General features: G+C 41.9%; 1 protein-coding gene and 1 long non-coding RNA gene across 5 annotated transcripts in view; one reads left to right on the forward strand and one right to left on the reverse strand.

Annotated features, from left to right (window-relative positions):
* The window catches only part of ATR (ATR serine/threonine kinase), a 98749-nt gene extending 87086 nt beyond the window's left edge, over positions 1 to 11663 (forward strand). For all 4 annotated transcript variants that reach the window (XM_038417411.2, XM_043492875.1, XM_043492877.1 and 1 more), the window contains 2 exons: positions 6094 to 6199; positions 11151 to 11663. In XM_038417411.2, coding sequence (XP_038273339.1) covers positions 6094 to 6199; positions 11151 to 11324 — 280 coding nt within the window. In that variant the 3' untranslated portion in view covers positions 11325 to 11663. The remainder of the gene's footprint in view (positions 1 to 6093; positions 6200 to 11150) is intronic.
* Positions 11367 to 14905, reverse strand: LOC119861812. The gene is made up of 2 exons (XR_006274440.1): positions 14501 to 14905; positions 11367 to 14118 (listed from the first exon to the last, which is right to left on the reverse strand). It is a non-coding gene; the product is annotated as an uncharacterized LOC119861812 (long non-coding RNA).
* Between the last annotated feature and the right edge of the window lie 337 nt (positions 14906 to 15242).

Here is a 15242-nt window from a genome sequence, read left to right on the forward strand (position 1 = left end):
GGAGAAGACGCACATGTAAGGTTAGGTGGTGGCCTTGGGGGGAATAGGGGGAAGGTGGGAGGGGGCAGTGGGAATTTGGGATGTACAGGACTGTGGCAACCAGAGAAAGAGATGACTTTGCCCAGCTGCGGCTGCCGGAGAGAGATGGTCCTCCTTCCCAGCTTCAGCTCTGTATGCACAGTATGCACGTCTATCACAAGTGGCATAAAAATTTGTCTGAATGCTGACTCCCACATTTTTTCAAACTGAAGTCCAGGCATAGGGGATAAATGGAGACCATTGATCTGTTGACAGGTTTTCTTCAGTTCTGTTTAACAAATGTTAATTTTGTTTGTGGTGGTATTGTTGCATGTTAAAAGAATCATTTAATTTTTCTCTAGAAAACATTATGTGAAAGAGTTTCATGTGTTTTTTAAAGCTAGCAACAGATAAAAGTAAACTTATTGAAAGAATTTTTGGGGAGCTATGAAGGGTAGCATTTCTCATTAAATTGGCAATAATCACTTGTTGTCAAACTGTGGAGTCCTTCATTATACAAATGTCCATTAAATAAATGTCAGTTTTGTTTGGTTAAGGGCACCAGAATTTGATCCATTGTGATCTGAATCAGTGATGCTCAGTAGTAATGACAGGCATAGAGTGTCTTTATTCCTTTGTGCTTGTTTCCCATTTCTGAGCATTTGGCCTGCCAATATTTAGATCATGATGGATTAATTGTAGTACAGACTAGGAATCTGTCGAGGATTCATGCTTCAATTGGATGTTCTATAATCTGCTTTTACTTCCTGGAGTTGCCCACACTTGCTACATATTTCACTAGACTGTTGGTAGCAAAATTGCTTACTGACTAGTTTTGCATTAACTTGAGAACAAACTTAAGAGCTTTACTCAGAGAAACATTGTAGTACAGACCTGGAATCTGTTTCATGCTTCAATTGGATGTTCTATAATCTGCTTTTACTTCCTGGAGTTGCCCACACTTGCTACATATTTCACTAGACTGTTGGTAGCAAAATTGCTTATTGACTAGTTTTGCATTAACTTGAGAACAAACTTAAGAGCTTTACTCAGAGAAACATGGAAGATAGCTCATGTTCTGAGGTCTGTCAGTTACATTACTGTTCCACTAACCTATCCGGATGAGTAATAAAACCATTATTTTGATTGCCTTCTGAAAGGTATGCTCTGTTATTTTAATTGCAAAAGCTGCTGTTAGAGGATAAAAGATCTGATTCAAAAGAATAGTTGTGTTGTTTATAACTGCAGTCATGGACAAAGCTAATCTTTATGAAATTACCAGTAGTGATATTGTAGAGAGAACTGTAAAGGAAATAAACTCTTTAAAATAAAAGGAGGGTCTTTGCTAATGTTTTCCCCTTCCTTTAGGAAATAAAGAAGTATAGGTTATTAATTATCAATATTAAGCAGTAATGTTTTATTTTAGCAAACAGAAAGAGTGTCTTGCATTTTAAAAATTAAAGTTAGCAGTCATAGAATCATAGAATCATAGAATATCAGGGTTGGAAGGGACCCCAGAAGGTCATCTAGTCCAACCCCCTGCTCAAAGCAGGACCAAGTCCCAGTTAAATCATCCTAGCCAGGGCTTTGTCAAGCCTGACCTTAAAAACCTCTAAGGAAGGAGATTCTACCACCTCCCTAGGTAACGCATTCCAGTGTTTCACCACCCTCTTAGTGAAAAAGTTTTTCCTAATATCCAATCTAAACCTCCCCCATTGCAACTTGAGACCATTACTCCTCGTTCTGTCATCTGCTACCATTGAGAACAGTCTAGAGCCATCCTCTTTGAAACCCCCTTTCAGGTAGTTGAAAGCAGCTATCAAATCCCCCCTCATTCTTCTCTTCTGCAGACTAAACAATCCCAGCTCCCTCAGCCTCTCCTCGTAAGTCATGTGCTCTAGACCCCTAATCATTTTTGTTGCCCTTCGCTGTACTCTTTCCAATTTATCCACATCCTTCTTGTAGTGTGGGGCCCAAAACTGGACACAGTACTCCAGATGAGGCCTCACCAGTGTCGAATAGAGGGGAACGATCACGTCCCTCGATCTGCTCGCTATGCCCCTACTTATACATCCCAAAATGCCATTGGCCTTCTTGGCAACAAGGGCACACTGCTGACTCATATCCAGCTTCTCGTCCACTGTCACCCCTAGGTCCTTTTCCGCAGAACTGCTGCCGAGCCATTCGGTCCCTAGTCTGTAGCGGTGCATTGGATTCTTCCATCCTAAGTGCAGGACCCTGCACTTATCCTTATTGAACCTCATTAGATTTCTTTTGGCCCAATCCTCCAATTTGTCTAGGTCCTTCTGTATCCTATCCCTCCCCTCCAGCGTATCTACCACTCCTCCCAGTTTAGTATCATCCGCAAATTTGCTGAGAGTGCAATCCACACCATCCTCCAGATCATTTATGAAGATATTGAACAAAACGGGCCCCAGGACCGACCCCTGGGGCACTCCACTTGACACCGGCTGCCAACTAGACATGGAGCCATTGATCACTACCCGTTGAGCCCGACAATCTAGCCAGCTTTCTACCCACCTTATAGTGCATTCATCCAGCCCATACTTCCTTAACTTGCTGACAAGAATGCTGTGGGAGACCGTGTCAAAAGCTTTGCTAAAGTCAAGAAACAATACATCCACTGCTTTCCCTTCATCCACAGAACCAGTAATCTCATCATAAAAGGCGATTAGATTAGTCAGGCATGACCTTCCCTTGGTGAATCCATGCTGACTGTTCCTGATCACTTTCCTCTCCTCTAAGTGCTTCAGGATTGATTCTTTGAGGACCTGCTCCATGATTTTTCCAGGGACTGAGGTGAGGCTGACCGGCCTGTAGTTCCCAGGATCCTCCTTCTTCCCTTTTTTAAAGATGGGCACTACATTAGCCTTTTTCCAGTCATCCGGGACTTCCCCCGTTCGCCACGAGTTTTCAAAGATAATGGCCAAGGGCTCTGCAATCACAGCCGCCAATTCCCTCAGCACTCTCGGATGCAATTCGTCCGGCCCCATGGACTTGTGCACGTCCAGCTTTTCTAAATAGTCCCTAACCACCTCTATCTCTACAGAGGGCTGGCCATCTCTTCCCCGTTTTGTGATGCCCAGCACAGCAGTCTGGGAGCTGACCTTGTTAGTGAAAACAGAGGCAAAAAAAGCATTGAGTACATTAGCTTTTTCCACATCCTCTGTCACTAGCTTGCCTCCCTCATTCAGTAAGGGGCCCACACTTTCCTTGGCTTTCTTCTTGTTGCCAACATACCTGAAGAAACCCTTCTTGTTACTCTTGACATCTCTTGCTAGCTGCAGCTCCAGGTGCGATTTGGCCCTCCTGATATCTTTCCTACATGCCCGAGCAATATTTTTATACTCTTCCCTGGTCATATGTCCAACCTTCCACTTCTTGTAAGCTTCTTTTTATGTTTAAGATCCGCTAGGATTTCACCATTAAGCCAAGCTGGTCGCCTGCCATATTTACTATTCTTTCGACTCATCGGGATGGTTTGTCCCTGTAACCTCAACAGGGATTCCTTGAAATACAGCCAGCTCTCCTGGACTCCCTTCCCTTTCATGTTAGTCCCCCAGGGGATCCTGGCCATCTGTTCCCTGAGGGAGTCAAAGTCTGCTTTCCTGAAGTCCAGGGTCCGTATCCTGCTGCTTACCTTTCTTCCCTGCGTCAGGATCCTGAACTCAACCAACTCATGGTCACTGCCTCCCAGATTCCCATCCACTTTTGCTTCCCCCACTAATTCTACCCGGTTTGTGAGCAGCAGGTCAAGAAAAGCGCTCCCCCTAGTTGGCTCCCCTAGCACTTGCACCAGGAAATTGTCCCCAACGCTTTCCAAAAACTTCCTGGATTGTCTATGCACCGCTGTATTGCTCTCCCAGCAGATATCAGGAAAATTAAAGTCACCCATGAGAATCAGGGCATGCGATCTAGTAGCTTCCGTGAGTTGCCGGAAGAAAGCCTCATCCACCTCATCCCCCTGGTCTGGTGGTCTATAGCAGACTCCCACCATGACATCACTCTTGTTGCACACACTTCTAAACTTAATCCAGAGACACTCAGGTTTTTCCACAGTTTCGTACCGGAGCTCTGAGCAGTCATACTGCTCCCTTACATACAGTGCTACTCCCCCACCTTTTCTGCCCTGCCTGTCCTTCCTGAACAGTTTATAACCATCCATGACTGTACTCCAGTCATGTGAGTTATCCCACCAAGTCTCTGTTATTCCAATCACGTCATAATTCCTTGACATCACCAGGACCTCCAGTTCTCCCTGCTTGTTTCCAAGGCTTTGTGCATTTGTATATAAGCACTTGAGATAACCTGTTGATCGCCCCTCATTCCCAGTATGAGGCAGGAGCCCTCCCCTCACAGACATTCCTGCCTGTGCTTCCTCCCGGTATCCCGCTTTCCCACTTACCTCAGGGCTTTGGTCTCCTTCCCCCGGTGAACCTAGTTTAAAGCCCTCCTCACTAGGTTAGCCAGCCTGCTGGCAAAGATGTTCTTCCCTCTCTTCGTAAGATGGAGCCCGTCTCTGCCCAGCACTCCTCCTTCATGGAACACCATCCCATGGTCAAAGAATCCAAAGCCTTCTCTCCGACACCACCTGCGTAGCCATTCGTTGACCTCCACGATTTGACGGTCCCTACCCAGGCCTTTTCCTTCCACGGGGAGGATGGACGAGAACACCACTTGCGCCTCCAACTCCTTTATCCTTCTTCCCAGAGCCACGTAGTCCGCAGTGATCCGCTCAAGGTCATTCTTGGCAGTATCATTGGTGCCCACGTGGAGAAGCAGGAAGGGGTAGCGATCCGAGGGCTTGATGAGTCTCGGCAGTCTCTCCGTCACATCACGAATCTTAGCCCCTGGCAAGCAGCAGACTTCTCGGTTTTCCCGGTCAGGGCGGCAGATAGATGACTCAGTCCCCCGGAGGAGAGAGTCCCCGACCACCACCACCCGCCTTCTCCTCTTGGGAGTGGTGGTCGTGGAACCCCCAACCTCAGGACATCGCATCTCATGCCTCCCAACCAGCGGAGTCTCCTTCTGCTTTCTCCCCCCAGACCTATCATCTGGTCCACTCTCCGCAATGGTACCTATGGAGAGAACATGAAAGCGGTTAGTTACCTGTGTCTGTGTTACTGGAACCCGGACATTCCGCTTACCTCTTCTGGAGGTCACATGTTGCCAAGCTTCTTCACTAGCCTCTTGGCTCCTCTGTGCAACCTGCTCTATATCTTTAGAGCTTTGTGCCCCTAGAAGGCTATCCTGAGTTTGGTCCAGAAAATCCTCAGTCTCTCGTATACAACGCAGGGTCGTTACCTGTTGCTCCAGACCTTCAATCTTCTCTTCCAATATGGACACCAGCTTGCACTTTGTACAGACAAAGTCGCTTCTGTCCTGTGGAAGAAAGACAAACATGGCACATCCAGTGCAGGTCACAACAGCTGAACCCCCCCCTTCCATATCACCTACCTACTATGAGCTTCCTCAGAGACGTTGGCAAGATGTAAGCCTCACTGGGCTCACTCCAGGCGAACTCCCAGGCAAACTCCTGCTGTGAGCTGCTCTGCTGTCCCCGCTGCTCCGCTGCCGCTCAGCTGGTTCGCGAGGCTCTGGCTATTTTCAAACAGCCAGGCTTCCCTGACGCAAACACACAGACACCCTAATGCCCGCCCCCTGCAGGCTAGCAGCCAATCAGACACTCACTCAGGCTCTCTCCCTGCCCTCCCAGCAAACACACGCTCGGATACTTCCTCAGCAAGCAAACACACACACTCGGATACTTACCAGTCCCAGGCAAACTCCTGCTGTGAGCTGCTCTGCTGTCCCCGCTGCTCCGCTGGTTCGCTGCCGCTCAGCTGGTTCGCGAGGCTCTGGCTATTTTTAAACAGCCAGGCTTCCCTGACGCAAACACACAGACACCCTAATGCCCGCCCCCTGCAGGCTAGCAGCCAATCAGACACTCATGGTCACAGTCAAAAGATTCTATTTAATTTGTCATGGTCAAAAGAAGTTTATAACTAATCATTTCCCACACAATGAACACTTTTTTTGTTTGTATGTTTTTAGTGTCTTGAAGACTTTTATCCATGATCCCCTTGTAGAGTGGAGTAAACCAGTGAAAGGTAATACAAAAGCACAGGTGAATGAAACTGGGGAAGTTGTCAATGAAAAGGTCAGTTGCAAGAAGTTTGATCTACTCTAGAACTAACATTTCATTATTTTATATTTCACAGTATCATCAATTGTTTTGGTCTAATTTATGCAGAGCTTTGCTTTCCTGGGTTTTTTCTTCTAAACCTGTTGTAGCTGTTTTTTTATTAATGATCTCTTTGCTATTGTTTAATTCTTAAAATATGGGAGTGATATTTCAATAAAAATCTTCATGAGACCTGCTGTACCTTTTTAGCATCATTCTCTAATGCTGTGTCTATACTGTTAAAATTAGGACCTATAATTGCAGTTCCACCTGCCATGGAAGCTATAGTGTAAAGAGGGCTCATGCATTTTTACCAACATATTATCCAAAGCTACAAGATGACATGGTGATGATACCACTTGATCCCCGTCTGTGTTATGGATTCCACTGTTTCTACCATCAGTGTATCTTAACCCACTAGAACACAGTCCCCTTCAGAATCTGGAATGGAACCCACTCTCTTGCTCAGAGTCTGGAATGGAGTCTCTTGCTTTTTTAACAACCTAGTAAGTTACACATATAAAACTACATTAAAAGAACATTATTAGGGAGTGCCAGCTCTTCAGTAGTTATGGTTGAGCAGCATTGTCTGTTTAAAGGTTCACTCTTCTAAGTACTATAAAATTCACATGGATTGTCTAGAAAATTTCTGTACCTCATGGGGATGCTGGCTAGAGTTCATGATCTAAATTTGGATAATGTAAGCAAGAGATTCCAAGATATGGTCCTCCCCATCCCCAGCAAAACCCCGACAAAACCCCAGCATTTTACAAAATCAGGGGTGTGTGTATGTATGTGCATGCATGCACACTGCACGTGTAGGGCTCAAAGTATGGTTCTAATTGTTCCTCAACTGATCTCAGTCACTTGACATTTATCTCACCTAAAGCACTGCCCTTTGAGGAAGCAATATTAAAAATCTTATTAAAGGAAGACGGTACCTTTCTAGAGAGCTATGGGCCAAAAGAGATTGAAATGTCCATAAGTAGCAAGACTATGGCAAGAAGGTTACCAGACATCTTATTGTCACAGTAGCTGGGTAGCTCAAAGGGATAATTTGTGGTAAGTGAGCCTGAGCTACACATAGGCAGTGTGAGTTTAAACTGCTACCCTTTTCCGAAATCTGTGAATTATCTGTAGGCATGTTGCTACTATCAGCTTCTGTTAAACTGACTTTATATTTTTGGGAAATATGCCCTGCTAATTTGTACAGCTAATTTAGAAGAGTCTTTAGCTAATTTCTGAAATTACATATTTTCTGCACAAAGTTATTGATAAGAGATTACAAAGAGAAGTAAAATCTGTGACAGTCAGTTTGGAGTTGTGGCAAGCAAGTCAACAGTGGATACTATGTTGCATTAAGATTGTTTGTGGAAAAATATAGAGAGAAAAAAGAAAACCCCTGCACATAGTATTCATTGATGTTGAGAAGGCTTATGCCACATTCCGAGATAAGGCATCTGTATAAGAATGAAACAGATAGTCTTCATGTATCAGACTCATCCAGGACATATACATGGATGCTGTTACTACAGTTTGAAGGCCATATGGAGAAACTGACCCGTTTCCAGTAAGAGTCAGAGTCCATCAAGACACGGCACTAACCCCCTTTGTATTCATGTTGGTGCTTGAATCACTTACAGAAAACATCTAGAGACTGGCACCTTGGTGCATGCTTTTTGTAAATAATGTAGTGCTTGTGCAGGAGAACAAAGAGGAAGTGGAAGAAGATGGAGGTGTGTACTTGAAAGAAATAGTATGAAAATCAGCAGAAATAAAACTGTATGGTGTATAGATTCAATATCTTGCAGTGTGTAGATTCAGTGATATCTTGCAGGAAGACAACAGGACTGTGAGTTTGTGGGGGTCAGCCACCATCAAAGGTACAGAAGTTCAAATACCTAGGTTCAATAGTTTAGCAACAACATTTATAAGCAGTACAGGAAAGGCATGGGCTAAAAGGAGAGAAAAGAGTGGAGAAAAGTAATATCTACAAAACAAAAAGAAAAGGAGTATTTGTGGCACCTAAGAGACTAACAGATTTATTTGAGCATAAGCTTTCATGAGCTATAGCTCACTTCAAAAGCTTATGCTCAAATAAATTTGTTAGTCTTTAAGGTGCCACAAGTACTCCTTTTCTTTTTGCGGATACAGACTAACACGGCTGCTACTCTGAAATCTACAAGACGGTAATTAGACCTTCACTTTTGTATGGCTCTGAATGCTGGGCACTGAGGACAGGAGCAGATCTCAAATACAGCGGAAATGAAAATATTAAGATGGATGCTTGGAGCTGTAAGTTGTAAGGATGGACCATATTTAAAATAAACAAATTATGGGAAGTGTAAAGATAGTACCAATTATAGAAAAGATGAGGGAATCTAGGCTAAGATAGTTTGACCATGGGACAAGAAGATCAGACGAATATATAGGAAACAGGACGTTACTCTCCACTTCTGCGTTTAAGAGAAGGGATGAAATACCCAAAACTAGATAAATGGATGTCATATAAAAGGATTTGACTAGCTGCAGAATATCCAAGGAACTGCTTCAAGTCCTGCTTTGAGCAGGGGATTGGAGTAGGTGACCTCCTGAGGTGCCTTCCAACCCTGATATTCTATGAAATCAGATGAGAATGGAGAAGGATTTGAAGAGTTGAACCCATATAGATGGAACTAAGGCTAGAAGATGACACATGCTCTACACAAATATGTGAGAACTGTTGCTGGGCATGATGCTACTTTTCCACCCTGGGAGATTATTATAGCAGAGCACCAAGACTGTCCAGCCACCTCCAGTCTCCCTTCCCACCTACTGGTTCTCAGTACCTCACCCCCTTTTTCCTCCACCAGGCCCAGTTAGGACAACCTTAATTATGCGCTAATGAAGCCTGTGGACATTTGATTATTACAGTTGCATAGTCAAGCACTCAAAAGTTGGGAAATGCCAGAATTTGCCTGTGCATCTTACTTGGCCCTCTTCTGCATATGCAGTATGATAGTTTTTAATTATCTGATCACATAATATTTTTCCACAGGTCCCTGCCTCATTCTGTGTCCTGAATGGATGATGCTCATTGATTGAACAGTTATTCAATATTTTGTTTTCTTGTTCAGTATTTGGCACCCCAGACCTTATTTACTGCACACTATTCAAACCTTGCTCTGATAACAGAACTAATTTCCTTGTGAGTTTTTCCATGATACTCTTGACTATATTATCTGAGGGCTTCACAAATATAAATGAATTTATTTTCACAATATCCCTGCGGAGATTAAGAAATATTATTACCCCCCATTTTCCAGATGGGGAGCTGAGGCACAGAGAAATTGAGGTCAAGGGTATCCACTAATTTTGGCTCTTCTGTTCTATTATATATAGGCTTTTGTACCATGCTCATCACCGAAGTATCTGATGCCTTCCAGTAGTGCATTAAGTAAGATGTCTACATATCTGTCATGTGTTGTTCTCCCATCCTCTCCCAAGGGAGAAGCATGTGCAATGGATGTCTTTGTTTGCTAAGGTTTTTTTGCCTGTCCTCCCACCTGCAAATTTGAAACACCTAGGACTGATTTTTTCAAAGTTCTTAGCATTATATAGCACTTTATATGTTCGGAACATAGCTCCCATTGATTTCAGTCGCAGTGTGAGTGCAGTGCAGTTATGAGTGGTCTGCACTTCTGCAAATCAGACCCCCAAGTCAGTAATCCTGAAAATGAGAAACATACAGTTCATGATCACCTGTGAAAAATCTGGTTTAAGTGACTTGGCTAGCATCACATAGAAAGTCTGTGGCACAGACAGGGATAGTAGAATTCTGTCCTCCAGAGCAGTGTTCAAATGCCTTAAGTTGAAACCAGCCTACTCTCTAACTTCTGCAACAAATGAGGCAGGGGCCCTACAGATAACAGTCTCTTTCACTTCAGAACCCTGATTCATCATCCTCAGAACAGGTCTGTCATGTGCACTGAATGAGATTGTGTGAGGGGGAAAAGGGTATGTGAGCAGCATCAAGCATGTAATTAAAGTCTGTATCATAAAGGGGCTGAGTTAGTATAAGGGGACTGAAATAAGTTTGTACAGCTAACTTTAATTCTGGCATTTCCTAACACTTAAGAGCTTGACCTTGCAGTTAGTCTTTTGATGTTCTTTTAACGTAGTTTTTGTGTGTGTGTAATACAATATATGAGATAAATAAATGAGTGATCTTATAAAGGAATATATAGCTTCTTTCAGTGTAAGTAGAGAGTATATTCTCATTGGTTGGTGATAAAACTGATGATACCCAAGAAAGGGACCTCACAATGTGTATGGCATAATAGTTGTGTTTTGCCTGTTTTCATGGTTGAGAATTAGTCAGAATGCTTTATTTGGCTCAAGTCCGGTTCATACTTGCAGACTCATTTTTTGACATCAGAGGAAAACACAATCTGGCCCACATCAGAAGAATCAGTCAAAAAAACAACAACCCCACCATTTTCTGGTTTTAAAAAAAATTGCTTTTCTGAATGTAATATGTCTGAACGTTTTTAAGTACAGTTGACTCTTGGCCTCTTTGTTACTGAGCCATATACATGTTGTGATAACGAAAGGATTTTTATCAAGTAAAACACATTTCATTGCTACCTGTTCCAAGAGGTTATGCAATAGCTTATTCAATCTTTGATAAGTTCTAGTTGTAAAATTAATGCTAAGGCTATAGCTTGCCCAACAAGCAATCAGTCCTTGAGAATGATTTACTTTGTTTATTTTCGTCAAACTATTTTGAGAAAAAGTTCACAGATATTTGGATATTAAATCTGTTTATGTGGGATCTGGAATACATGCTGTAATTGGCCAAAACTTTATTTGGAAGAACAGGAACTGTTACAGATGTGACAAATGTATGGACATGTGAATTTTAAGTTTTCTTTTTCCGTGTTTGTAGGCCAAGACTCATGTCCTTGACATAGAACAGCGGCTACAGGGTGTGATTAAGACTAGGAACCGGGTAAAAGGATTGCCCTTGTCTATTGAAGGGCATGTTCATTACCTTATTCAAGAAGCAAATGATGAGAACCTGCTCTGCCAGATGTACATGGGCTGGGCCCCATATATGTGAAATACTGCCAAAACTTATGCTGCTGTAATATATTTTTTTTTAAAACAAAACGTTATTGAATTCTTTTAGTCACTGTAATATTTTCTAGAATTACTACTTTTGTTGATTTCTGATTTTGTGCATATCTATATTACAACTTAATATGCAACCTATGTAATATATACTATATAGTTGTAGTACATATGCTGTATATGTTGTATACGTATATAAATGCACTCATTGCATTGTATGAGTTTGACGATGCATACATTTATATATAGTATTTTTATTTATGGAGACTGTTTTATGTATACAGAATACAATACATGAACTATTAAACAGAATGTACAGTCATCTCAACGATGCAGGTGTGTTTCCTATATACTTCATCTACAATATTTATGAATGTGTTTGTATACTCCCATATTTGAGCAGAGTCTAAATTAGCTTTATAAAAAATGTTATATATATAATATTTTTTTTTTAGGGAGGGAGACAAACTTATTCTATTTCTCATTAAATTTATTTTGTAGAAGACAAGTATTGATATTAAAAATGTATAAAAAATTAATTTTATGTCAATATGGTTGAAATGGGATTTTTAGCTGGAGTTGTATTCGTGTACCTATTTCAGAGCGGTTTTCCAAAATTAGAAACTTTTTTGCAAGATATTCATTCTCACTGAGGTTTTTCTGAAGTTTTGCTATTGCTCATGGGAAGCCTCCAGGAATTTTAAACTATTGTATGAACTGGTGACACCTGTTTAACCTATTTTCATTCCTCTAAACCACCTAGTAGAGCATAGTATGGAGTGTCACCAAGAGGCAGGTTTATAACGCACAAACTGCTCCAACTGAAGAGAATAGCATTTCCTGATTTAGCCTTCTGAAGTGACTGAGATCATCCGTGCCCTTAATTTCCTTCTTTTATTTGTACTTTCTTGTTTTTACATCCCTCCCCTGTGCTAGAAAACTTTTTGTGCACTCAACCCTACCTTACTTTGAGACGGTCCTCAGCCCCCACAGAAACCCTTTTAAGAGCCTTCTACTGAGAACCCAAATAGAATGAAGCTTGTTATACTATGATGATTATTGCCTCTGAGCACTATTTGAAAATAACACTCCATTTTTACTGTCCCCATTTCCCACCCCCCACCAAAAAAAAACCCTACCTGGAATTACAAGGTGCATACATAATCTGAACGAAAGTAATCAAATGGTCTGTATTCTAATTCCCTGCTCTTTGCATATGTATTATCTAACTTAAATGAAGCTCTTTTGGGCAGAAATCTAGTATTTGTCTATGAAATGTCATGAACATGTATGGTGCAGTAAGAGTAATATATTATAATGGAGAGAATCATTCCTTGGGATTTGTGCCCAGAATAGCCCCTCCATGCACGGTTCTCCATCCTTCTGTAAGTAATGGGATTGAGGGGCCTTTGTGTTACTGTCCCTTCACAGCACAGAGATCTTTTTGCTGGTGGGGAGGGGCAAACTCATATCCACCATCACAATGTGAGGAATCTGCCAAAATGTTAATGTATGCTGAAGCTGCACTAATGTCCTTGCCCCAGCCTGCCATGCTATGAAATTGAATTAAGGGGAAACGTAGAGAAGAAGTGGTCAGAGGAATCTTTAGCACAGCGACTCCATTGCTGCTGCAGAAGGAACAGCCCCCCAGAGTCATTGCTCAGACACAGGACCCCGTGCTTTTAGTATCTGGACAGAACCCCTTGTTTTCTCCGCTGTTGTCAAATCTATTTCCCATTCATTTCATGTAAGTTTTTCCATGTGATGCAATTTTCTAGCCCCTGTTATTTCCCACTCAAGTCAAAGAGAGAATTTTTCTAGAAATAAAAATAAGTAATGTGGTTTTGAATATATTCAGTTTTCACTGATGAGAGAAACTACTATCTAGGGTGCTCCCTGAATCAGTAACAAAATAAAGTATTAACTATGTGCCACTGGGCTAGAAAAATATTTAGGGCAAATCTAACACATAGTTTTTGCAAGTTTCTTCTGTCAAGAGGCAGGTGTTCATATCTAATAGTCCTTTATGTAGCAACTATTGTTCTGCTGCCAGATTCAAATGGTCATTCCTAGTTAATCTGAATTTCAAATAGGTTGCAATGCCCCTCTGAATTTAAATACTATGCAGAACTGTAGATATCTTTTTGCCATTGTTCTCCTGGGAAGCTGGAGGATCATCTAAAATAAGAGAACATTAAAGATGATGCTGAAATGGATTAATGCTGTCCTGTGAATACATAAGCTTGCCCAAACCTGCTTCCAGGAATATTTAATAGTTTTTCAAATCCCATCACTTGGATCCTATGCTGGGTAATTTTTGTACTAATATAAGGTGGTGGTATATGATACATCAAATTGAAATATAAATAACTCGGCTGAGCTAAAGCTAGCTTGAAGGTTCTTATACTGTTTTACATATTCTGATTAAGATCTATACATTTGAACTAGAAACATAGTTAACTATGTTGTATTTTCTGCTGGGTATGAGCCTAGCTGTTGCCTCCATGGTATCAATGTAAAAGCTGCTATGCAGCACTCCAACTGGAGTTACACTTACAACTGGAAAAGGAACTTCTGCACACAGCTGATTACCAGTACTATGATAGGAAGAAGTTGGAAACAATCTCACTGTGACAGGTTGGACCTCCCATCCAGGATGCAAATGATGTACTAGGGTCCCAGTGGTTCTGCCAGTTCCCCCAGTCTGGGTTTCCTCACCCTGTCTTAGCTGTCCCAGGCCCTCAAGCCGTCTCTGGCACACACAGAGGTAGGGACACATTCAGCTGCAAATGGACACAGAGACACTGAGATTAGCTCTGTGTGGGAGGAATCAGCTTGGGCACTCACATGCACACCTTTGGGTTATAAACTCAAAATAATATGGTCTTGTGCTGTACAGAAATCTATACAACATAAGCTCATAAATTTGCCCCCTCCCTCGATGGAGAGGAAGATATGCACAACTGCTTGCCCTCCCACCCCAGTTATAAATTCCACAAACTGGGTTTTATAATAAAGAAAAACAAGTTTAACTACAAAAGGCAGATTTTAAGTGATTATAAGGGATAGCAAACAGAACAAAGCAGATTACTAAGCAAATAAAACAAAACACAAATACTAAGCTTAAGATCTTAAAGAGACTGGTTTCAAGAAGTAATTTCTCACCCTAAATGTTGCTTTTGAGCAGGATACACAAATTCTTGAAGGTTAGCTACCCTTCTTGCAGCTTAAATCTTCAGACACCATATTCACAGATCAGATCCCTTTTCCAGCCAGGGCTCAATTCCCCCCATCCCCCACCTTTGTGTCTTTGTTTCTCAGATCTTTCCAGCTGTCAGCCTGGGTGGGGATTCAGTGAAGAGTAAACCAAGATCAATTTACTCCCCAGCCTTGAATAGAATTTACATAATGCCAGAATCTTTTGTTTCCCAGTCTTGACCACCCCCTCCTTTTAGTGGAAAATCACTAGCAGTCTAAGATGGTGTTTAGTATCAGGTGACGTGACCATGTCAAGGCAAGGTCCCGGGACACTTCTCAGGAAGGAGAGAGATTAGTATCTTAAATCTTATTGTTTCTTCCTAATGGCCCATCAAGGCTGATGGCCTGCTGTCTGGTGGGTGTTTCCCAAGTACACACACAGTTGTAATTGTTACATAGACAATATTCCTAACTTTTAGATACAGAAGTGATACATGCATACAAATTGGATAAACACATTCAGTAAATCAGAACCTTTCCAATGATATTTTACGTGATCCATCTTGCATAAAACATATCTTAGTTATGCAATATTCCTGTCATAATATTTCTATGAAGAATATGGAGTGTAACATCACACCCACTTCACCAACATTTCTCCCAGAGGCTGGAACAGTGTCAGCAGATCAGTAAACTTTGCTATAATTAT

Source organism: Dermochelys coriacea, chromosome 9, assembly GCF_009764565.3.
Source record: "Dermochelys coriacea isolate rDerCor1 chromosome 9, rDerCor1.pri.v4, whole genome shotgun sequence".
Classification (NCBI taxonomy): domain Eukaryota; kingdom Metazoa; phylum Chordata; order Testudines; family Dermochelyidae; genus Dermochelys; species Dermochelys coriacea.